Source organism: Myxocyprinus asiaticus, chromosome 27 (genome assembly GCF_019703515.2).
Source record: "Myxocyprinus asiaticus isolate MX2 ecotype Aquarium Trade chromosome 27, UBuf_Myxa_2, whole genome shotgun sequence".
NCBI classification, from domain to species: Eukaryota; Metazoa; Chordata; class Actinopteri; order Cypriniformes; family Catostomidae; genus Myxocyprinus; species Myxocyprinus asiaticus.
The window spans coordinates 14,589,486-14,613,996 of record NC_059370.1 but is presented as its reverse complement, the minus strand read 5'-3'; the positions used below and the strand labels follow the sequence as shown (position 1 = coordinate 14,613,996).

At 41.1% G+C, this 24,511-nt stretch overlaps 1 protein-coding gene across 4 annotated transcripts in view; it reads right to left on the bottom strand.

Annotated features, from left to right (window-relative positions):
• The window catches only part of LOC127418326 (follistatin-related protein 5-like), a 314,771-nt gene that overhangs the window by 19,867 nt on the left and 270,393 nt on the right, over window positions 1-24,511 (bottom strand). For all 4 annotated transcript variants that reach the window (XM_051658892.1, XM_051658895.1, XM_051658893.1 and 1 more), the window contains 3 exons: window positions 21,341-21,367; window positions 20,801-20,919; window positions 3,266-3,415 (listed from right to left, as the gene is read on the bottom strand). In XM_051658892.1, the coding sequence (XP_051514852.1) occupies window positions 3,266-3,415; window positions 20,801-20,919; window positions 21,341-21,367 (296 nt within the window). The remainder of the gene's footprint in view (window positions 1-3,265; window positions 3,416-20,800; window positions 20,920-21,340; window positions 21,368-24,511) is intronic.

The following is a 24,511-nucleotide window of genomic DNA, read 5'->3' as shown; positions in this document are numbered from 1 at the left end:
AAGAGACCAAAAAATACAGATGAGCTGAAGGCCACTGTCAAAGAAACCTGGGCTTCCATACCACCTCAGCAGTGCCACAAACTGATCACCTCCATGCCACACCAAATTGAGGCAGTAATTAAAGCAATAGGAGCCCCTACCAAGTATTGAGTACATATACAGTAAATGAACATACTTTCCAGAAGGCCAACAATTTTTTATTGGTCTTATGATGTATTCTAATTTTTTGAGATAGTGAATTGGTGGGTTTTTGTTAAATGTGAGCCAAAATCATCACAATTAAAAGAACCAAAGACTTAAACTACTTCAGTCTGTGTGTATTGAATTTATTTAATACACGAGTTTCACAATTTGAGTTGAATTACTGAAATAAATGAACTTTTCCACGACCTGCCTATTATTGTGTAGGTCCCAATCGTGCCAACAAAACAGCGCCAACCCGCATCTCAGAATAGCATTCTGAGATGATATTCTTCTCACCACAATTGTACAGAGTGGTTATCTGTGTTACCATAGAATTTGTCAGTTCTGGTATATATATATATATATATATATATATATATATATATATATATATATATATATATATAGTTAGTTCCAGTCTTCGAATCTGACTGGATGAGAGATGTTCCATGAGTACCAATGTCTCAGAACATCAGCACTCGGACGCTTCACTGTTTGTATCACTTTACTTTTGTTCATGACGTTCTAAACTAAAGTGTTAGAGCAGTGCAGATGTGTAAAAGCTAGCTGTGTCTCTTTACATTTATTTTTGTGGCATCACAGATTTTAGCCAGCAGGTGGCAGCAAAAGACCATTTTTGTGTGTAAATGAGTCAGCTGTGGTGATCGGCACTCCGTGATTTCTCAGATTTCTACAACACTTCTAAAGCTGGTAAATAGCTTTAAACAACAGACTGATTAATTACACAAACTCAAGACGCTTACCTCTTACCATAGTTTCCACACTGGAGAGGACATACTGTTCAAAATGATGGGGGACATTATGGTTTCTATAGTGAATGATTGTTGTGCACCAGCTACCGCGAAATAGGGAGGAATACACCCGCTTGGATGGCTATTTTTCTACAGAGAAAATAGGATGCATTTGACCAAAATGTCATTATCTTCAGAAAGCTGACTAACACTACAGCATCTCAGCTTGGGAGTGGCAACAGAGATGTGATCGCACACACTCCATCTCTCACTCTCTCTCTCTCTCTCTCTCTCTCTCTCTCTCTCTCTCTCTCTCTCACACACACACACACACACACACACACACACACACACACCCTTTTTTCTCCAATAACTTGTTAGTATATATATATATATATATATATATATATATATATATATATATATATAGATAGATATAGATATAGATAGATATATATATAGATATAGATAGATATATATATATATATAGATAGATATATTATGTTCTGCAGAAGAAAATGGTTTGGAATGACACAAGGGTGAGTAAATCATTTTTGGGTGAGCTATCCCTTTTAGTCCTCCACAATAAAAATATTTTGCTCTGCTTGACTTGACAACACAGTATTAAGAGAAACGGAGCGTAAACTAGTGTTCATGTGTAGCTAAGATGAAGAAGGGTGATTGTTGTCTTCGGCTGCAGTCTCTGTGTGTGCAATAACCTGTAGGACCAGATGTGCACGTTACGTTTTTAATCGCACCACATCCCTTCCCTCCTTCCGAGGATTACATTTTAGTACAAATAAACACATTTTCAATGTAATCCTTAGCAGTTGTGGGGAATTTTCAAACATACAGCATAAACAATCAGCAGAACTAATTTGATTGCTTGATGAATAATGAATCCCCCAGCTTTAATGTAATTTGTAAAAACAAAAAACAAAACAAAAGAGTAAATAACTTGATAAATATAGGATTCTTCTGTCTGTTTTTCATTTACTAAAAGATCAAGCTAATTAACACTTGCTAATCTGGGGTGATGAAAACCGAATCCCCAGGTGAACAAATTTGTTTGACCCATGCCAACATATCACAGGGCATCACTGAATACCCAGGTAAGAGCTGGAATGAAAAGAGGGTCTTGCTGGCACTCATTTGGGCATTCACTCTGTAACAAAGCGACTTTTAAGCCTGACACATCAGCCAAATAAAAATGTATTCATTTACTGTTAAATATGGTTAGATTTTGAATGTTATGACCACATATCGCACATACAACATAAACAGCTTTGTAATCTAATACATTTTATTCTAATGCCTTTAGCCCTTGTGCACTGTTCGTTTGTGAGTCACACTTGTGATGTTTGCAGGTCAAAAATGACCCAAACATACGTGTAATATTTTCTTTTTTTTAGATATGTAATAACACTCATTTTACTAAAGTAAAAACACTAATGTTTTATGGTATTTAGACCTTATTTAGCTCTAAATTACTTACACCATTCATTTTCAAATAAAAGAAGCACATTTTATGTTACAAAAAAACTTCATTTCAGTAAATTGAAAGTGTCAAAACATCACAATCTGCTGGAATAAAAATGTTTACATTGATTTTTGACCAAAAAAACAAACAAAACAAAACAAAAACAAATCTCTGTATTTTAGTATTTCCCATTAATTTCCTATGTTGAGTCAAAAATGAATCGTAAAAAAAAAGTCTTGTTAGACTTGAATCAAGTCCAGATTGTGTGTGTGTGTGTGTGTGTGTGTGTGTGTGTGTGTTCAGATAGCTAGTGGAGGAAAAGTCACCTTCAGATAGTCTTGTACCACTCAGATAAAGGATACCTTTTTTTTTTTTTTTAAAGAAAGAAAATCAAAACTGGTCCAAAAACACCCGAAACAGCAAACAAGGTTTAGCAGCTGTACATGAACAACTGAATATTCTAGCATACCAACTGCTGTAAATAATTTCTCAAACAACATCTAAACCTGTTTTACTTTGATCAAGAGCTGTTTTCTGAAGCTGGCCTTAGTAAGGATTATAGAATGGCCATGGCTAGAAAAAGTGATTTAGACTTTGCATAATAAAAATGAGGATGAGCAATAAATGGATGTGAAAATATGTAACTAGGATTGTAATTAAAATATGCTTGGAACCTACAGTGGTTTGAAGATTATGAATTATGCAGTAGCCATAATACATTAAATACATTAAAAAGCATTTCTGGTATCAGTAAACTGTGCTCTACTTTAGCATCGTTATTCAGATTTTAGAAGGTGTCTGTGGTATGTTTACAAGAGTAATGGTTCTAGCTATTGATTCACTGGCTTACCTGAACAGCCTTCTGTGACTGGATGTCTACAATGAGCAACCTGTTCAGCAAAGGCTGAGTGGCATAAATGAACTTGTCCTTCACGTTGACCGCTGATGTCCACAAACATTTCAGATCCTTCTCCCCCTCCACTTGCGGACATACCTCCTCCTTCAGGAATAACAATAAAAAAGACTGACTTGTCAAAATTCTTTACATTCAGTCTCTCAAAATTGAAAAGTAACTCAACTCAAACACCTTTACAGTATACAGTACTTTTTGAAAACCATTGTGAGTCAATAAATGCTTCGAGCTCCAGAAAGTTCTTTTGTGCACAAATAAAGGCCAAAGCAGTCGTAAAGTGATCAGAAAGTCATTCATTTTCAATGAGAGTTGCAAATTTTTGCCAACATTAGCCACAGTGACCGTTGGCGATACAACCAAGTTGAGCACAGTTCAACTTTATGCAGATGAGCAGCAAAACAATGTGGCGACAAACAATACGAGTGCCCTGGTCTTGTTCTAAACCCAATGTTTAATTTCTTCCACATCATGGTTAGGTTTAGGGTTTGAGTATGGGGTCAAACCACATCTCTGTAGATTCATTACATGAATTTAAGTATTCAATCATGATTTGTAACAAGATTGAATCAATTAAACTATCACAAGGTGCTAACAATAAAAGACACGCAATTAACTCTCAATACAATTTACCAACCCAGATACATCTGAATGCAAATTTACAAAATCACCACAAGTCACAAACAAGTATTACAAAATATACATGATTTTATACAAGCACTAAACAAGAGCAGTCAAATGTGAACGATCCAATCATTGAAACATCAGGTATACACCATCATTAATCAATGTTAGTGTTCACATTTTGAATTTCTGTTGATGTCCTATGCCAAAGAAAATATATCGTCAATAGAATGTTTAATTATAATTTGATCAAAAGAAAGTTGATATCGAGTTATGTAATAAAAAAATTAACAGTTTACTATCGGAGAGCGGATCATCTCTTCATTGTATTATGAAAGCCAAATGGATTGCCGCACCCAAACAAATACAAAGACGATATAAAACGATAGAGCGCAGTGTAAAAATAACTTTGTTGGACTGACAAGATGTCGTTTGACGAGATAAGTAAACGAAACAATGAGAAAGCCAACATATTTACTTATACTATGGGGGATATAGAGAAGATATTACTACCAGGCCAAATTATTGCCTCTTCCACATCAATGAAAGACACTATTGAACAAATGGAACAGAAATTGTGGAATCTTCAATAAAAAGAAATCCGTATGAAGTTACACGCAAAATGCTCAGTAAATACTACAGAAGCTGAAGAATCCCTCGAGGACTACGCATACAAAAAGAACCAACAATCAGTCGAGGTGACCCTGACTTTTGTAAAGCGTGTGAAATCCTCAATCATTGTTTGATGAACTTGATGCTTTTAGTTGTTGAGTTTTCTAAGAAAGAAATTATGACTTTTACCAGCAGAATTGAGGAATGAAAAACTGAATTCCAACAAGCTTATGACAAAAAGCATTTAGATGATCTTCAAAGTAAAATTGAAGAAAAACTCCACAATTCAGAACCCAGTTACTTAACATCAAGATTTAGAAATTCAAAAGAGACACCATGGACTACAAAGATCACAAGGTATACACTTGGATGATGGAAATATCTAAGCAACATCAATGGACGTAATATATCAAGATTTATCAGCACTTCAGAATCATGTGATTCTTACACAACTTCATCTTCTACAACATCTTATCAGCCCAGAAAAACATTTTTGGGCCCACTTCATTGCTACAAACAGAACCAATACACAAGAAATCAACAAGAAGAGGACACTGGGGAAAGGGGTCTCGGTAGGTAATTTCACCCAATAACTATCATCCACAAGAACAAGAGAACATTGTGTTTAATTTGTCTGACAAGGCCTGCACCCCTGAGTCTTCTCTTTACTGTTGTGCATGAAACTGGGGTTGAGGGGGCAGAATTCAATGAAGCTGTCTGCTGAGGCGTCTATTTCTCAAATTAGAGTCTCTGATGTACTTATCCTCTTGTTTAGTTGTACATCTGGGCTTTCCATATCTCTTTCTGTCCTTGTTAGAGCCAGTTGTCCTTTGTCTTTGAAGACTGTAGTGTACACCATTGTATGAAATCTTCAGTTTTTTTGGCAATTTCAAGCATTGTATAGCCTTCATTCCTCAAAACAATGATTGACTGACGAGTTTCTTGAGAAAGATGTTTCTTTTTTTGCCATTTTTGTCCTAATATTGACCTCAAGACAGTCTACTGCATGCTGTGGCAACTCAAAAACAAACAGAAAGACAAAATTAATCTTAATTTAACAGACCAAATAGCTTTCAGCAGTGTTTGATATAATGGCAAGTGATATTCTAGTACCAAATTAGCAATTTAGCATGATTACTCAAGGATAAGGTGTTGGAGTGATGGCTGCTGGAAATGAGGTCTGTCTAGATTTGATCAAAAATTACTTTTTTCAAATAGTGATGGTGCTGTTTTTTTTTACATCAGTAATGTCCTGACTATACTTAGTGATCAGTTGAATGACATTTTGGTGAATTAAAGTACCCATTTTCTTCTGAAAAAGTAACATCTGTACATTATTCCAAACTTTTGGATGCCAGTGTATATTGCTAAAATAAGAGGGATGCTACAAGATGAGTGGTTTTATAAAAAAATAAAAAAATACTTGTATTCAATCTGACTGATAACTACAAAAAACAAATTGATGGAATTCTACTAGTTGGTTTAAATAACAAATGGATTAGGGAACAAGAATGGAAATACCTTAAAAATGAACATCCTAAAATTCTGACTATATGCCCTGCCTAAAATACATAAATCCTTAGAGGACCATTCATTTAGACCAATAGTACTGGGTACATTTTCAATAAATTAATCAATTTCAAAGTTCTTCGTCAGACCAAAGAGGATGCTTACAGAAGTGGGGATAAAATCTTGTACAATCCGGCCAAAAACAGACTGACAAAGGAGATTAGAGTGGCTAAAAGAAGCTACGAACCTGCATCAGTGTGGAGAGGCCTGAAAGACTTTTCCAACTACAAGACACCATCCCCCAACACTGTAAGGAATCAACAACTGGCTGATGACCTGAATGTGTTTTACTGTAGATTTGAAAAGCTCAGTCACATACCCACACCGGCTTCGAACTTTGCAGCACACAAACATTTACACCTCCTGCAACCACCCTCCTCCACTCTCCTGCTACTCATGTCACCTGAAGGACATCACTGAACCCTTCCTGGATCCCCTGCAGTTTTCCTATTGAGCAAACAGTTCTGTAGATGATGCATTCAATATGGAACTGCATTACATACTTCAACATCTAGGCAGACTAGATGCAAGGATACTATTTATTGACTACAGTTTAGCTTTTAACACTATCAACCCCACTCTCCTATGGACTAAATTAAACCAGCTCTCTGTTCCTGCCTCTATCTGTCAGTGGATCACCAGCTTTCTTACAGACAGGCAACAGCTATTGAGAATGGGGAAATTCACCTCCAGCACATGTATAATCAGCACTGGTGCCCCACAGGTATGTGTGCTCTCCCCACTACTCTTCTCCCTGTTCACAAATGACTGTACCGCCAAGGACCCCTCTGTCAAGCTCCTGAAGTTCGCAGATGACACTACAGTCATCAGCATCATCCAAGATGATGATGAGTCTGCATATAGAAGGGCAGTTGAACAGCGGGCCATCTGGTGCAATCAAAACAACCTGGAGCTGAACACTCTCAAAACAGTGGAGATGATAGTGGACTTTAGGAGAAACACCCCAACATTAACCCCTCTCACCATTCTGAACAGCACTGTGGCAGCAGTGGAGTCATTCAGGTTCCTGGGCACTACTGTCTCACAGGAAGTGGGAGACCCTCATAGACTACATTTTGAAAAAGGCCCAGCAGAGGTTGTACTTCCTTCGCCAGATGAGGAAGTTCAACCTGATGGTACAGTTCTACTCAGCAGACATTCAGTCTGTTCTCTGCACTTCTATAACTATCTGGTTTGGTTAAGCTACCAAGCCAGACATCAGAAGATTTCAAAGGATAGTTCGGACTGCTGAGAGGATTATTGGCGCTCCCCTACCCACCCTGCTAGAACTGTACACATCCAGAGTGATGAAAAGGGCTGGTAAAATCACTCTTGACCCCATTCACCCAGCACACTGCCATTTCAAACTATTGCCCTCTGGCCATCGCTACAGAGCACTGAGCACCAGAACAGCCAGGCACAGGAATTTTTTTTTCCCTCAGGCCATACACCACATAAACAGTTAAAACTGTCAATACAACCATGTGCAATATTCAATCCATCCATTCCTACTTATATCCATATTTCATTTATATTCATTAACATATCCTACCTATTATTCAATACATTACATCACTTGCACATAACTGTATATCTGTATCTAAAATATTCAAACAGCACTATTGCTCTATTGTATATTTCTTTTTTTATCTGATATATCTTATATTTTTTTTTTTTTTTATATCACTATATGTATATATGTTTAAATGTATATTTTTGTATGTATATATGGTTGCATTCTCTAGGCACTGGAAGCTTCTGTCACCATGAAAAAGTCCTTGTGTTTGTAAGCATACTTTGTAAAAAAAAGCTCATTCTGATTCTGATACAACCATCTATCGTAAGCCAACAGATACAGCTGAAGTCAGAAGTTTACATACACTTAGGTTGAAGTCATTAAAACTTATTTTTTAACCACTCCACAGATTTCATATTAGCAAACAATAGTTTTGGCAAGTCATTTAGGACATCTACTTTGTGCATGACATGAGTAATTTTTCCAATAATTGTTTACAAACTGACTGTTTCACTTTAAATTGACTATATCACAATTCCAGTGGGTCAGAAGTTTACATACACTAAGTTAACTGTGCCTTTAAGTAGCGTGGAAAATTCCAGAAAATGATGTCAATCTGATAGGCTAATTGGAGTAAATTGGATGTGTACCTGTGGATGTATTTTAAGGCCTACCTTCAAACGTCCTGGTTACTTTCGTAACCTCCATTCCCTGATGGAGGGAACGAGACACTGTGTCGATGTAGTGACACTAGGGGTCACTCTTGGGAGCCCCTAACACCTCTACTTTTTGAAAAAAGGCCAATGGGAATTGGTGAGTGAAATTTGCATGCCACTCCCCAGGACATATGGATATAAAAGGAGCTGGTATGCAACCACTCATTCAGGTTTTGTGCTGAGGAGCCGAGACAAGGTCCCGGCCATTTCAGTGGGTAGTTCAGTGTTGTGGCAAGAGGGACACAATGCCTCGTTCCCTCCATCAGGAAACGGAGGTTATGAAAGTAACCAGGACATTCCTTATCTGTCACTCACTCAAAGTTGTGTCGATGTAGTGACACTAGGGGTCCCTATACAAAACACCACAACTAGCTGAACTGTGTCACGTGGACTGGCTGTGCGAGACAGGCAGACCGCTGTGTGCCTCGTAGCCAGCGCACCAGGCTGTAACGTAACCTCCTCCAACACTCTTATGAGCATCGAATGGTCCTTCGGGAACAAGTCGACTGCCCAACAAATATGGACAGGCTAGCCCAGCCATGGCCTCTTTTCCTCTTTTTTCTCCCCAAAAAGAGTGGAATTTGTTAACCGACTGGGGGCCATAAATGTCTACATCGGGGGGGGTGTCACTCCCAAGGGGAAGACACCGTGGAGACCCCGCCCAGAGAAGGGGGGGGGGTATTTTGAGTGGAAATATGTCACATGGTCTTACCGAGTCTTGTCGAAAGTATGTCATGTGGAGAAGTTGTATGGTAGGTCCTACCCGAGGGGGGAGGAGTTTCTACAAACTTGGTGACCGGGGGCAGAGGGGCCTCTGCCCAAGTAAGACGCAGTTTACCGACAGGGAAACGATTTAGTGGAAGATATCACATGTGGAGCACCTACCCCAGTACAGGGCCTAACACCAAGGCTGGGTCTGCCTCCTCCTGGGGCAGCGCTTGCAGGTTCACCACCTGATCCCTAAAAGGGGTCATGGGAACCATGGGCACATAGCCCGGTCGGGGTCTCAGGATCACGTGAGAGTAACCCTGACTGAACTCCAGGCATGATTCACTAACAGAGGGAATTCATGGGGGGGGGGTGCTGTCGCAAGGAGCGTGGGTGGGCCAGTAGGGTGCTACTAGGATTATCTGCTCCTCATCCTCCTTGACCTTCAGGCTTACTGGGGGAAAGGCGTATTTGCGTAGTCCAGGGAGCCAGCTTTGTGCCAGCGCATCTATACCGAGGGGTGCCTTGGTCAGGGCATACCAAAGCGGGCAGTGCGAGGATTCCCGGGAAGCAAACAGGTCTACCTGTGCTCGACCGAATCGACTCCAAATCAGCTGGACCACCTGGGGTGGAGTCTCCACTCTCCCCTGAGCATAACCTGTTGTGACAGCATGTCCGCTGCGGTGTTGAGGTCGCCTGGGATGTGAGTGGCTCGTAGCGACTTGAGGCACTGCTGACTCCAGAGGAGGAGACGGCAGGCGAGTTGTGACATGCAACGGGAGCGTAGACCACCTTGATGGTTGATGTACGCTACCGTTGCCGTGTTGTCTGTCCGGACCAACACGTGCTTGCCTCCGCAGGGTGAGCAGTACTGCCAACAACTCGAGGCAGTTGATGTGCCAATGCAGCCGTGGGCCAGTCCAGGAGCCGGCGGCTGTGTGCCTGTTGCATATGGCACACCAGCCCATCTTGGAGGCGTCTGTTGTAACCATGACGCGCCTGGAGACCTGCTCTAGGGGAACCCCTGCCTGTAGAAATGCAAGGTCGGTCTAAGGGCTGAAGAGGTGGCGACAGATCGGCGTGATGACCATGCAATGTGTCCTGCGGTGCCATGCCCATCTCGGGACTCGAGTCTGAAGCCAGGGCTGAAGTGGTCTCATATGCATCAACCCAAGTGGTGTGGCCACTGCTGAGGATGCCATATGTCCCAGGAGCCTCTGAAAAATTTCAGTGTCTGAACTTCTGTCTGAACGCCTTCAGGCAGTTCAGCACCGACTGTGCATGCTCGTTCGCGAGGTGCGGTGTCATCGAGACTGAGTCCAACTCCAAGCCAAGAAAAGAGATGCTCTGAACCCGGGGAGAGCTTGCTCTTTTCCCAGTTGACCCAAAGCCCCAGTCAGCTAAGGTACATGAGCACCAGGTCCCTGTGCACACACAGCACATCCTGAGAGTGAGCTAGGATTAGCCAGTCATCGAGATAATTGAGGATGCGGATACCCACTTCCCTTAGCGGGGCAAGGGCTGCCTCTGCGACCTTCGTGAAGACGCGAGGGGACAAGGACAGGCCGAAGGGGAGGACCTTGTACTGGTACGCTCGGCCCTTGAAGCAAACTGCAGGAAGGGTCTGTGTCGAGGTAAGACCGAGACGTGGAAGTACACATCCTTCAGGTCTACCGGCGCGAACCAATCTTGATGCCGAAAAATGCATTTTTGCGTCAGCATCTTGAACGGGAGTCTATGTTCTCGCCCTTCACTGAGGTGAAGCAGATGCTGCTGAACCTGGGTGGGCACCTGGCGAACTGAATCACGTAGCCGAGTCGGACGGTCCAGGTCAGCCATCGCGGCGGGTTGGAAAGCGCAAGCCATGCGTCCAAACTCCGGGCAAGTGGGACTAAGGGGATAATCACGTCGGACATACCGGCAGGTGGGGCCTCGCGGCAGGGCGGAGCCTGAGGCGCCACATCGAAGGGGCTCGAACCCCATGCCTGTGCTGAGTCCGGAGACATCAAAGCACTTACCTGGCTCCTGACGCCCACCATAAGATTGGTTGATGAGGGGGGAGGAGGAATATCGTCCCCGCAGTCCATCGGAGCCAAACTGGTGTGGGCATGTTTGTGCCACAGCTGGGCGCACAGGGGCGGGGGTCCGCTGCTGGAGCGCCAAACCTGTCAAAATGGGATGGTGGTCGTGACGACGGCTGTGCGCACCTGACATGTGACCCAGGGGACAAGAAAACCACTCTTTTGTTGCAGTTTTGGGTACCGCAGCCTCTTGAAAAATGAAACAAAAGATTCTCCTCCACCGGGGGATGGAGTGGTCTGTCCACCAGCTCCATAGAAGCGGGTCTCCTCGTCCCTGGGTCTCCCATCTCAGGGGTGCTACGAAGCCTTCCTTGGGTTCTTGGCGGCCGGCCGTGAGACGGGTGGTATCAGCTTCCTGCAGTGGGCTCCACACCGGGGCCAGGCCGTGGGGGCTGGCTGCAGTGGAGCCGGTGCTGTTGCTGCAGGAGGACACTACCCTTGGTGATGAGCAGATGGGGTGCAGGGTCTTGAGCCGCGCCGGGGCAGGTTGTGCTGTATAGCCTCCATCTGCTTCTTCACCACCGAAAACTGCTGGGTGAAGTCCTCGACAGTGTCACCAAACAGGCTGACCTGGAAAATGGGGGCATCAAGGAACCGTGCCTTATCAGCCTCTCTCATCTCGACCAGGTTGAGCCATAGGTGGTGCTCCTGGACCACCAGGGTGGACATCGCCTGCCCAAGAGACCGCGCCGTGACCTTCGTCACCAGGAGAGTGAGGTCAGTCGCCGAGCGCAGCTCCTGCATCAATCAGTGGGGCAAACAAGCGTACTGTGGAATGGGAGGTCCGTGGGGAGTTACCCAGTGGAGTGGCTCCCATTGGGGTCCCCAAATCGCCCCCAGTGCTAACCGACGTGGCCTCAAACCCGTAGGTAGAAGGACCAAGGCGGGGAGCCGCTGGGGTTGTCCTTCCCTCTAACAAAGGAAAAACCGTGACTGCAGCATTGCCATGGTCATGCTCTCGCAATGCAACCTGTTGACCCATCCACGAATGCTGTCTCCGTGTGGGCAGCAGCCAAGCACGTAAGACCACGATCGTGGCCATCGGAAGCGGAGAGGTAACGACCGCAACCAGGAAATACACACAAACAGAGAGGCATCTTTAAAAAGACACTCTCCGTTACTGCCACTCTTTTAAGAAGGGAAAATATACTCTTTTAGTAGGAAGAATATACTCTTTTAGCTGCTGAAGCACCCAGGGGCATTCTCTGCACTTCACCAGTGCAAGAGGGGGAGAAGCCACTGTAATGCGGCATAAATCCAACAGCTTTTTGAGGTGAATGGATCGGCAGAGTAATTCAGCTTGCTGAACACAACCACTCGGCTCTGAAGAGAAAATCTGAATGAGTGGTTGCATACCAGCTCCTTTTATACCTGTATGTCCAGGGGAGTGGCATGCAAATTCCACTCGCCAATTCCCATTGGCCTTTTTCAAAAAGCAGAGGTGTTTGGGGCTCCCAAGAGTGACCCCTAGTGTCACTACATCGACACAACATCGAGTGAGTGACAAATAGGGAACTCAGTGCCTCTTTACTTGACATCATAGGAAAATCAAAAGAACTCAACCAAGACCTTAGAAAACAATTGTGGACCTCCAGAAGTCTGGTTCATCCTTGGGAGCAATTTCAAAATGACTGAAGGTACCAAGTTCATTTGTAAAAACAATAGTACGCAAGCATAAACACCATGGGACCACGCAGCCATCATACTGCTCAGGAAGGAGACGCAGTCCTAGAGATGAACGTAGTTTGGTGCGAAAAATGCTAATCAATCCCAGAACAACAGAAAAGGGCCTTGTGAAGATAATGGAGGAAATATGTATATCCACTGTAAAATGAGTACTATATCGACATAACCGGAAAGGCTGCTCAGCAAGGAAGAAGCCACTGCTCGAAAACCACCATAAAAAGCCAGACTACAGTTTGCAAGTGCACATGGGCACAAAGATCTTACTTTTTTGAGAAATGTCCTCTGGTCTGATAAAACAAAAATCGAACTGTTTGGCCATAATGACCATCGATATGTTTGGAGGAAAAAGGATGAGGCTTGCAAGCTAAAGAACGCCATCCCAACTGTAAAGCATTGCTTCAGGAGGGACTGGTGCATGACAGAAAATAGATGGCATCATGAGGAAGGAAATTTATGTGGATATATTGAAGCAACATCTCAAGACATCAGCCAGAATGTTAAAGTTTGGTCGCAAATGGATCTTCCAAATGGACGATGACCCCAAGCATACCTCCAAAGTTGTGACAAAATGCTTAAGGACAACAAAGTCAAGGTATTGCAGTGGACATCACAAAGCCCTGAACTCGACCTGATAAAAAAGTTGTGGGCAGATCTGAAAAAGCGTGTGCGAGCAAGGAGGCCTACAAACCTGGCTCAGTTACACCAGTTCTGTCTGGAGGAATGGGCCAAAATTTTAGCAACTTATTGTGAGAAGCTTGTAGTAGGCTACCCAAAATGTTTGACCCAAGTTAAACAATTTAAAGGCAATGCTACCAAATACTAACAAAGTGTATGTAAACTTCTGACCCACTGGGAATGTGATGAAAGAATTAAAAGCTGAAATAAATAATTCTCTCTACCATTATTCTGACATTTCACATTCTTAAAATAAATTAGTGAAAATAAAGTAGTGACATAGGAATGTTTTCTATGATTAAATGTCAGGAATTGTGAAAAATGGAGTTTAAATGTATTTGGCTAAGGTGTATGTAAACTTCTGACTTCAACAGATAGTTACCATCCAACTCCCCTTAAGAAAAGCTAACGATTATCCAACTTCACAGACTTAAACACATTTGTAGTACCAATAGTGAGTTTAATGAACAAGCCAAATTACTTATCCAGTGATTCCGAGATAGAGGATATCCGGAAACTTGGTTAAGCAATGCTTTAAATTAGTTAGAAATATTATTTTACTTGCACAAAAACCTACCCCCAAACAGAAGATTTTTTTTTTTTTTTTTTTTTCAGTGAACTGTACATTAACATACAATGATAATAGTGATACAATTAAATCTATTATTTGCAAACATTGGCATATATTATAACCCGAAGTATCATTAAACAATGCATTTCAAAACTCTCCAATGTTTACTTATAAAAGAGCACAGAATTTATCAGACAGTTCAGATGTTCTAAAAAGAAAGAAAAATACAGCATTTATACAGGGTTGTTTTCCATGTAGAAATTGTGCTGCCTGCCAAAACTTAATAAAAAGTAAAGAGTTTATATGTCCTTTTACAAACAAAATGTATAAGATCAAGTCATTGATAACCTGCACAACTCAAAATGTAATTTATAGGTTAAGATGCCCTTGCCAAAATATATATATATCGGTAAATTGTTATGACAAATAAAATTTAGGATTGATGAACATAAGTCAACTATTAGACATCAAGATATATTGTCTCCAGTAGCAAGACATTTTAATGAGATGGGTCATAGCATTAAACATTGGGAATGCATAGGGATAGAGGAAGTTCAAAGATCTCATAGAGAAGGCAATCTAAATAATGAATTGTTAAAATGTGAAGCTTTTTGGATTTATACACTCAAAGCACTAGCCCCGAATAATCTAAATGAAAACGAGACCTATCGATTTTCCTTTGATCAAATTATAATTAACCATTCCACTGACTGTTGATTTTCAACAGAAATTCAAAATGTGAACACTAACATTGATTAATGATGGTGCATACCTCATGTTTCAATGATTAAATCTTTCAAATTTGACTGTTCTTGTTTAGTGATTGTATGAAATAATGCAAATTTTGTAATACTTGTGTGTGATTTGTGGTGATTTTGTTCAGATGTATCTGGTTCGGTACATTGTATTGAGAATTAATTGTGTCTTTTATTGTTAGCACCTGGTGATCGTTTAATTGATTCTCTCTTGTGACAAATCATGATTGAATACGTAAGGTCATGTAATGAATCTATGATTGTTTTACACACTGAGAAAGGCCTGTGCGCCGAAACGCCTGTGTCCATTTCCCCAAAAAAGTTGTTATAAAAACATTAGCAGTTTACTATTGAAGTGCGGATCATCTCTTCATTGTAATACGAAAGCCAAATTGATTGATGCACCCAAAAAAATACAAAGACAATATAAAAAGATAGAGCGCGGTATAAAAATAACTTTGTTATCCTATTATGACTTGTCATAAGACTGGCTTGAGAAATGTCTACTACCAACAAACAGCATAGAGACATCAACCTGCAGTGATTTAAACACTGTCAGTGTGATTAGGGCTTAAAATCTACAGCTCAAAAAAGCAGTGTTTGTTTTTAAATTTCAATGAGATACCAAATCCGATGCCTCATTAGAAATGAGCCTCAAATACAAAAGCAGGTTTTCTAGGACTCTGTGAGGAACAGAGGTCAAAATCTATTTTCTGTAGACAAATTCAGGCCTACTCAACAATGTAATCCTACTTGCCACTTTCCATGAGTTTCCATGAAGCCACACAAATAATTTAGCTCTTCAAAACAAACCAAACTATAAAAAACAAAAAAGTATTAGACTTGGGGGCCTGGGTAGCTCAGTGGTAAAAGATGCTGGCTACTACCCCTGGAGTTCGCTAGTTCGAATCCCAGGGCATGCTAAGTGACTCCAGCCAGGTCTCCTAAGCAACCAAATTGGCCCGTTTGCTAGGGAGGGTAGAGTCACATGGGGTAACCACCTCGTGGTCGCTATAATGTGGTTCGTTCTCGGTGGGACGTGTGGTGAGTTGAGTGCAGATGCTGCGGTGGAGGGCGTGAAGCCTCCACACGCGCTATGTCTCTGTGGCAATGTGCTCAACAAGCCACGTGATAAGATGTGCGGTTGATGGCAACTGGGATTCATCCTCCGCCACCCGGACTGAAGTGAATCACTACATGACCACGAGGACTTAAAAAAAAGCACACTGGGAATTGGGCATTCCAAATTGGGTGAAAAAGGGGAAAAATCTTAATATATAAAAATATATTTGACTCTGTAGAGCTAGCCTGCATGGGAGGAAGTGACAGAGTGAATGTGTACTAATAGTGGACAGAGGTGTCATGGAAACAGACTCTGCGAGATGTGTGAGTGGCTGGCAGGCCTGAGGCACAATATGCCATGATTAAAGAGGTGAAAGTTTTCTTGATTGATGGCCACAGTGTTTGAGCAGAAGTGGGCATCTTCTGTGGTGGTGCTGTTGATTGGGCTACTCAAGGGATTTTCAACAACAATCAAGACAGGCAGTTCTTTTTTAACCCTTAAATGTAAGGGTGTACTGAAATTTCATTTCAAATGTAAAATAAAGTCAATCACTGAAACAACAAAGCATATTTTATAATGACACATATTACTTTTAAGAAAGAACAAAATAATGAGTGTCACTGAGTAAAATGCATCTGTGCAGTACATCTTCATTCTCCAACTGTGCTGCTGTTAAAGTCAGAATGAAACGGAAGTTGTGACCTACTTCTGTATTGTGAAGCAAGTGAAACAGCTTGACAAACAAGAAAAAAATGTAGGGCGGGGACTTGATTTTATCTATCATTTGTTGACTAGATTGTGAAAAGTGGAGGCAGATCTGAATGCGAGTTTGCAGTAGACACAAACACACACCCCTTCCAGCATACTGCATGAGCCAGAGTCGGTTATTGGTGAAACTGAGCAGCGATCTCAACACAATGATGATCAAACTGACAACATAAACACATGAGCACATCACAATCTTTTCTTATGACGAGGCTGTAGCAGTTGAGTGAGTAAAAGGTAACAATGTTTAAACATTTTGAATCACAATACAGTAAATATAAAGGAAAAAACACTTACTCGTGCTGTACATCCCAAGATACCTGCATTAAAAAATATGAATAAACTCCAGAGGCATCTGAAGCATTGTATTCAGGCATGAAATGTCTCGAACACATCCGCAAATACGCAGTTATTCCTCCTCACTCGAAATATCAATTCAAGCCAGCTGGCCCGTAACCAAGACATTTTTGGTTAAGGAATGATAGTTTTGGAGAAAAACAGACGAAAATACACCTTATCATATCTGCATTAGCTGCTTTGACTGCAAGTTTATTTATACTATTGAAGAGGCGGAGTTAAAGCTGGCAACCAGTTGCATATGTCAGCAGAGCAGAGTCAGTCATTTCACCGGAAAAGCAATGATATTTTGATTAAAGATTACAAGGTCAAATAATTTTTATAAAATAGAAAATATGCATGGATGAATCACATAATAAGACCAATAACATCCATTAATCAAATAAATAGGGTCAATTTTGATTTCATACCGACTTTAACTGTAACCGTAATAAATCGTCTTGTCTTGACAATGATCAGGGAATTTAAAAAGAGGTAAGTAGACAAGACAGTAATTTCCCCATGAGCAAAACATCTGTTATATGATGCTTAATAACCAGAGTTTGCACTGGGGCCTGCCGATATGGCCTTGTATTTGATTGATGTCCTTATAGAGGCCCGCTGCCTCTCTGGAGGTTGGAAACACAAGCTCTCAATGCCCCGAGCTCCAAACAAACACAGTTGTCTCATCAGCATACCCAGCTCTGATGAAACAGCAGAAAAGAGGAAGGCACTCATTTAATAGCTTGTGTAAATCTAGCAGCTGTCTATCAGAAAGAGCCAAGAAATGGTATGTAGATATAGAGAGGGATGTATATACTGTAAGAGACAGTGGAGGGAGGAGTTCAACCAATGATCAAACTTCAGACTGCAGCCTTGTTGTGATCCATGCGAACCGTGTGAGATATAGTTGAAATATTGGTCATGTCATGAGTGGAGTTTCTGTGCTTATGTTTCTGTGTAACTGAGAAACTCCAGCAGAATTTGAAAGGTATAGGACAGGAAGGGATCTTGAAATGATGATGTTCAAGAAAAGGCCTCTCCAGTTAATGCTATAGTTTCTTTATGGACTCCAGACCCACGCTAGTTCTCTTGTATTTTTTTAGTCTTGCAATTGAGCCTAATCTTGGTTGGAATTTGAATTGAATTAGGGTTTGGGTTAGGCCACGCCTGGCTATCAACGAGCTGGGAACTGGATCCTCAGGGAGCTAAACAGTCAAAGGGAACTGATCAGGCTTGTCGATGGCCACAGGGAACTGGACAGGTGGCTCCAGAATGGGAGCAAGGACAGACGGCTCCAGGGTGGGAGCAAGGTCAGGCAACAGGAAAACGGCCTCTGTGGCCATAGGCACTGGCAGTGACAGGGGAATGGCCTCCATGGCCATGAGCACTGGCAGTGACAGGGGAATGACCTCCGTGGCCATGAGCACTGGCAGTGACAGGGGAACAGCCTCCATGGCTGTGAGCACAGGCAGTGACAGGGGAACTACCTCAGTGGTCATGAGCACTGGCCATGACAGGGGAACAACATCAGAGGTCATGAGCACAGGCAGTGACAGGGGAATGGCCTCCATAGTCATGAGCACAGGCAGTGACTGGGGAATGGCAACCTGGCGGTTGACAGAGGGAACGGCCGCCACCTCCTGGTGGTCAGTGGCATACGCCTCCAAGGGAGGTGGAGCGGACATAATGAGACCATTCTGCCTCAAAAAGGATGACCGAAGACAGCCCTGATGCCTTCAGTAAACAGCGCTACACTCCTGAGGCAAGGAGAGTCTTGCCCACCCAGTCAGACAAAGGGAGATGTAAGTGACCCTTTGATGTTCGGCCATGGGCAGAAAAGATGGCTCCTTAAAAAGCAGGTCAAACCAGGCCAAAAACACTTCGCAGGTATCTGGATCCCCATAAAAAATGACGGGGCTGTCGGACCCTGAGCCCAGTCTGCACAAACAGGCACAATGGAGGTTGAGGAGGAGTGTGATTCCATCTCTGCTGAGTCCACAATTTGGTCAGTTCGTAATGTCAAGAAGGAAAAGAGGGCAGGACTCAAAAATGCAGATAATAGGAATTTATTAAACAAATAAAAGTGACAACAAAAAAGGAAACAGAAAAACAAAACCTCCACAAGGGGAGAAAACAACACAGTCCAGGGCGATTAAATAAAGATGGGCTGAGCTGGAGCAAAACTGGAATACAAAACAGGAGATACTACTGACATGACAGACTGGATCAGGAAACAAGGCGAACTGAGACAGGACAGTGCACAAGAGGGAACTAAAATAGGAAGAGAAATCAAACAGGTTATCAGGTGACAAGTAGGGCAAATGAACTAATAATAGGCAAACAAGGAGTGGTATGACGCAAGACTGAGAGACACGTGGCAATACAGAAACAACACAAAGCCACGTGCTCTCACAAGACACAAACACCCGAATGGTATGAGCGCACATTGCCAAGACAATAAGGCAATATACACTCATGCCAACCGACAGACTAGACGAGAGGATGCGTAGCAATGCCAAACAAAGCAATGCCACGCATTCCCATATTAGAGAAAGCCTGAGCGCACATTGTGAGGCAAATGCCACGCGATGCATGCAACAGGGAACAAAACGAGACAGGACACCTGTGCGAGAGTTCGGCCACACACAAACCCGACACCTCAGACTGAAGTGACTGAAACTCAGCACGACATGAAGACAGATTGCGACCCGAATGCGCAGCTCAAAGCGAGCATAAAGCGAAGCGTGCCCGAGGTCGTGAGAGACAGACATGAACCATTGAAGCGAGTGCATGCCGCCAAGATGACAAAAAGAGCAATGCACTCATGCCAGTCACAAACAAGACATGAGAACACATGACAATGCCAATAAAGCAAGCCATGCATTCTCACACAAGACGCAGACTAGACAAGACACTGAACATGAATGTCAAAGCTCAGCCACAAAGATAATAAAAACATAACTAACCGAAGTGGCTGAACCCTGACAATGTCCCACAGGATGATGAGTTGCAAATTGATTGGGAATAACAGGAAGAGGCATTTACTGAATTGCAGTTCAAAGAAATTCAAAACAGCAGGATTTCATTAGTCCAACAGAAGTTTAAGGTTCCCAACTTGTAAGCCCGCTTCATGTTGTTTGACTCCAGTTTGAAAACTTCGATAAACTAGAGTATTCTGGGAGATTAAGTGTTCTTCCATTATGGTCCATAAAACACACTACCTTCTTGAAAATACTGGTAAATTTTGTTCTAGCAAAATTTCAATTTTGATGTTATGTGTGAACAGCACATGCCAGTAAAGGCAACCCAACAATTTTCCTGTAATTTACCTGGTTGCATGTGTGAAAGGGGTTGAGATAGGCTACCAAGATAGACCATGAGGGGGCCCTTGGGGTTGCTATAGCCCCAGGGTCCTGTGTGTTCTTAATCTGGGCCTGATAACCAGCATGCAGGTAAATTTTTACGAACTTGACACGTGTTTTAAACTAGATTTTTAAAAGGACTTCATTTTCATCACATCAGACAACATTATTTGTCAATGACACATGCATTTTCAATAGGTGGCATTTCAAACACTGATTACTTTATTCATCAGGAATTATAGGAGAAATTTAAAGGCATTCTCAACCTTGTAGTATACAAAAAGGGTTAAAAGACCAACTCTGTGTACTCTGACAAATAAATAGTGCTCATAAATGTAATATTTTGCTTTGGGTTAGAGCCTGCAGAAGGGCAAACAGAGGGTTTATTTTGTACAAGCAAGTAATTTAATATTTCTTTTATACAACAGCTTACCTGCAGGCCAAGAAGCTTCTCGCTGGGTTTGATGTGTCTCTGAATCTCACAAGCCACTGGCTGGATGACTTTAATACCATCCTCATAAAACACATAGAACATGTTTCCAACCCCCAGACCTGCAGCAGGACATATATGACATTGTTATATGATAATCTTAACATGGCTCAGATAAACTGAAACATGATCGGCCTAAGCATAAAAGGGATAGTTATCCCAAAAACTCAAATTCTGTCAACATTTACACAGTCTCATGTTGTTCTAAACCTGTATGACTTTCTTTCTTCCATGGAACCCAAAATGAGATATTGGGCAGTATATTAGTCTCAGTTACTATTCACTTTCAGTGCATTTTTTTTCTTTCTTCTCCATATAATGAAAGTGAATGGTGACTGAGGCAGCCATTCTGCCTAACATCTCCTTTTGTGTTCGACAGAAGGATGACTGTTATATGTGTTAATAACTACATGAGGTGAAGGATGTCAGAATTTTCATATTTGGGTAAATTTTCCCATAATGAACTATTCTAACCATGCATACCTTCCTCTCTCCAGAGTATGTTTGCCACTGTAAAATAAGAGAAAGAAGATTTGTGAGAGATTTGCAGCATATACACATAAATGTAGGTTATCTTGTTGATAGCTACAGCAAAAAGATAAATTCACACTTCTGTATTGATGAAAACCAGCCACATTCGTAATTCCTGGTTATCTTTTCTAATGTTGTTTAAAGTAATGGAGAGCTGAGTTTGATTTGGCCAAAGTAATTATACTCTGCAAACTGTGGAGCTTATTTATTTGACTCGCTCATGTGTAATCAATACTGTGTCGGTATTATACATTGAGGTCGGCCTATGGGGATTTATGCCCTCACACACACAAATAGTGTTCACACCAAGTGAACAGTGTTCATTAAAGTGAAAGTCAGAGCTCGTCTTCTCATTTAGCATGATTATTTACCCATAACTGCTAGTGTTGTGGTTAATATTGGCTCTCAAAACACTTTAAACTTTGCACATTTAGATCAATGGCTTACTGACAGTGATCAACTACCTCGAAAATGGGTTTTATGGCAATCGAGCAGCCTAGCAAAGTAATGTTGAAGCATAACCAAACAATGTTGCACCTAATTAACTCCTAAATAATTCTAAAAGCATTTTGGTATAGAATTGATTGGATTATAACCTCCATAAGGAAGAACTGATTCCTGCTTTTTATTGGTCTCTACAAAGATCTATTGATAAATATTTAGGGGCGTAGCAGTCATTTTAAAAGTGGGGGGGGACACAGCTGTCAGTAGATGGCTCACACAGTCCCAACACTTACAGTGCAGTATTCATATATTACAGTATATATTAATATATAAGTATGATATCAGTATTATATTTATATATACGTATTATTTACTTTTAATATTTGTAGTATTTTAAAGATTAAAGTATTGCAAAATAATTGCAAAATTTAGCTAAATTAGCTGCAAAAATAAAGGGCATCTTGTGGAGCACTTGCTTCTGTTTCACACATGACAATAAAAGACTGAGCACAAGCTGGCCTTGAATAAATTATTTAATCAATTACAATAATGACAATTGTGCATGTGCACAATTTTATTTTATACTCTGTGCTTGTGCATTGTGGGATTTAAATTTATCCCGGCTTTTGTGGGATACATTTTGTGGGATACAAGTGGCTCGAGTGTTTTGACTATGTTCACCAAAACATTTTCAGATCCATTTAATAATTCAGTGACCATTTCTGGTGATGCCATAAGGTGGTGACAAATGAGTGTCTGGTGTGAAATTATTAAGTCAAGGTATCAACGATCAAAATAAAATTTTAATCCTTTAAAAAGAAATTTGTCTACAGACCTACAAAGAGACTTAAGTAGAGGTTTTAAGCATTATAAGAACAAAGCAAATCTATCATTTCCCTACAGTTTTTGAGCTGCTAAGCGTGACTTTTATCAAAAGACAACAATAATAGTCTTATATTAATTAGTTCTGGCCTCTGGCCTCTGTCTCTAACAGTCTGCAAAGCAATCTCCCACAATTGTCCTGTGCTACTAACATGACGCCAAGTGATTCTCATTCTCCTTTCATTCCCTCCCTCTCATTTCATCATTGAGACAGAGGAGGAGAGCAACAGTTTTAAGAATAGCGATGGAGCAACAGAGCTAAATAATCTTTAAAAAGTCCTTACATTCTTTTTCTGTTTCTGATTTTAACACATCAATGCAATCAAAAAGACATTTATTAAAAATATTGCAATACGCCCAGAAATTGATGAGGCCAATTAAAATGTAAAAAGACTTGTGTAAAATGGAGTTCCTTCACAGTATGAACAAGGTTTTTAAGCAGTGTGATCTGTACAGGCCCAGTCTTTTCCAATAACACAGTGGATTGACACAATTCACCACCAGGAAGGAAGAATTGGGAAAGCTCCATTGAACTGAAGACTTCATAAATAATATTCTGTAATTTGGCTCATCCATCCAAGAATATGGCTTTCTACAGTAGTTCAGGTTAGAGCAGGGTTAACCTCATTTCTGCTTTTAGAGAGTCACTTTCCTGCAGAGTTTAGTTCCAACTCTAATTAACACACCTGAACCAAGCAGCTAAATAAGGGCTGCTTTCAAAAACTAAGGCAGCTGCCATGCTGCCTTACTGCCCTGTCAGTCAATGACTTCACGGCAGTGTTTGTGCACTCAAAAAAAATAACTCATTACTTAATTGAATTGTAGAAAGTTTGTACAAGTCATTTAATGACTTTCATTCAGATTAAGTCAGTTTCATTGAGCCAATATAATTTGATTCGAATTAGGTCAAGTTAATGTAATATAGCAGTTTTAACTCAACTTCTTAGGTTAGTCAAACTCAGTTTACTAAGGTTTATTTAAGACATTTTCTTATTTTGGACCAACTTACTTTATTTTATTAATCGTTTGTATATGCCAGGTGAAATGACAGTGAAACTGCCAATTTAATGGCAACTGTTTATAGAGCAAAGCAGCATTTACATCAAATTACACTTGAAAGCAAAAGTTCATCCTCACCCTTAACACATAAGACAAGCACCATTCTTCACTACAATGTTAACCCCCAAAACTTTTGCATAACAAACACTCTTTTAAAATACCAAGATAACAGAACATTAAACATGAACAAATCTCTTCCTACTACTATAGCTAAAAAAAAAAGAGAAGCAAAAATAACAATTGATTTCAACACATATTCTTCCTATCCAGTCCCAAGCAAAGCATTCTGGGAAATGGAAATCCCCTGCCCAGTTTCATCAATGCTATATTTACACTACGAAAAGTCTTCATGTTGTCCCAATTCAAATGGATTAAGTAAACTTCCATTTTACACATTTAAATGGATAGAACACAATGAAATCAAGCTGTGACAAAATTTTCTAGAATTGTATTTTTTTTTATTAAGTAAATTAAACAAGCAAAAAAATAAATAAAAAAAAATTTTAAAAAAAATTCCCCCTGTACCCAAGGAAACGTCATGGTTACTGGTGTAACCTCCGTTCCCTGATGGAGGGAACGAGACGTTGGTGTCGATGTAGTGACACTAGGGGTCACTCTTGGGAGCCCGAGACACCTCTGGTCTTTGATAAAAGGCCAATCAAAAATTGGCGAGTGGTATTTGCATGCCACTCCCCCGGACATACGGGTATTAAAGGAGCTGGTATGCAAGCACTCATT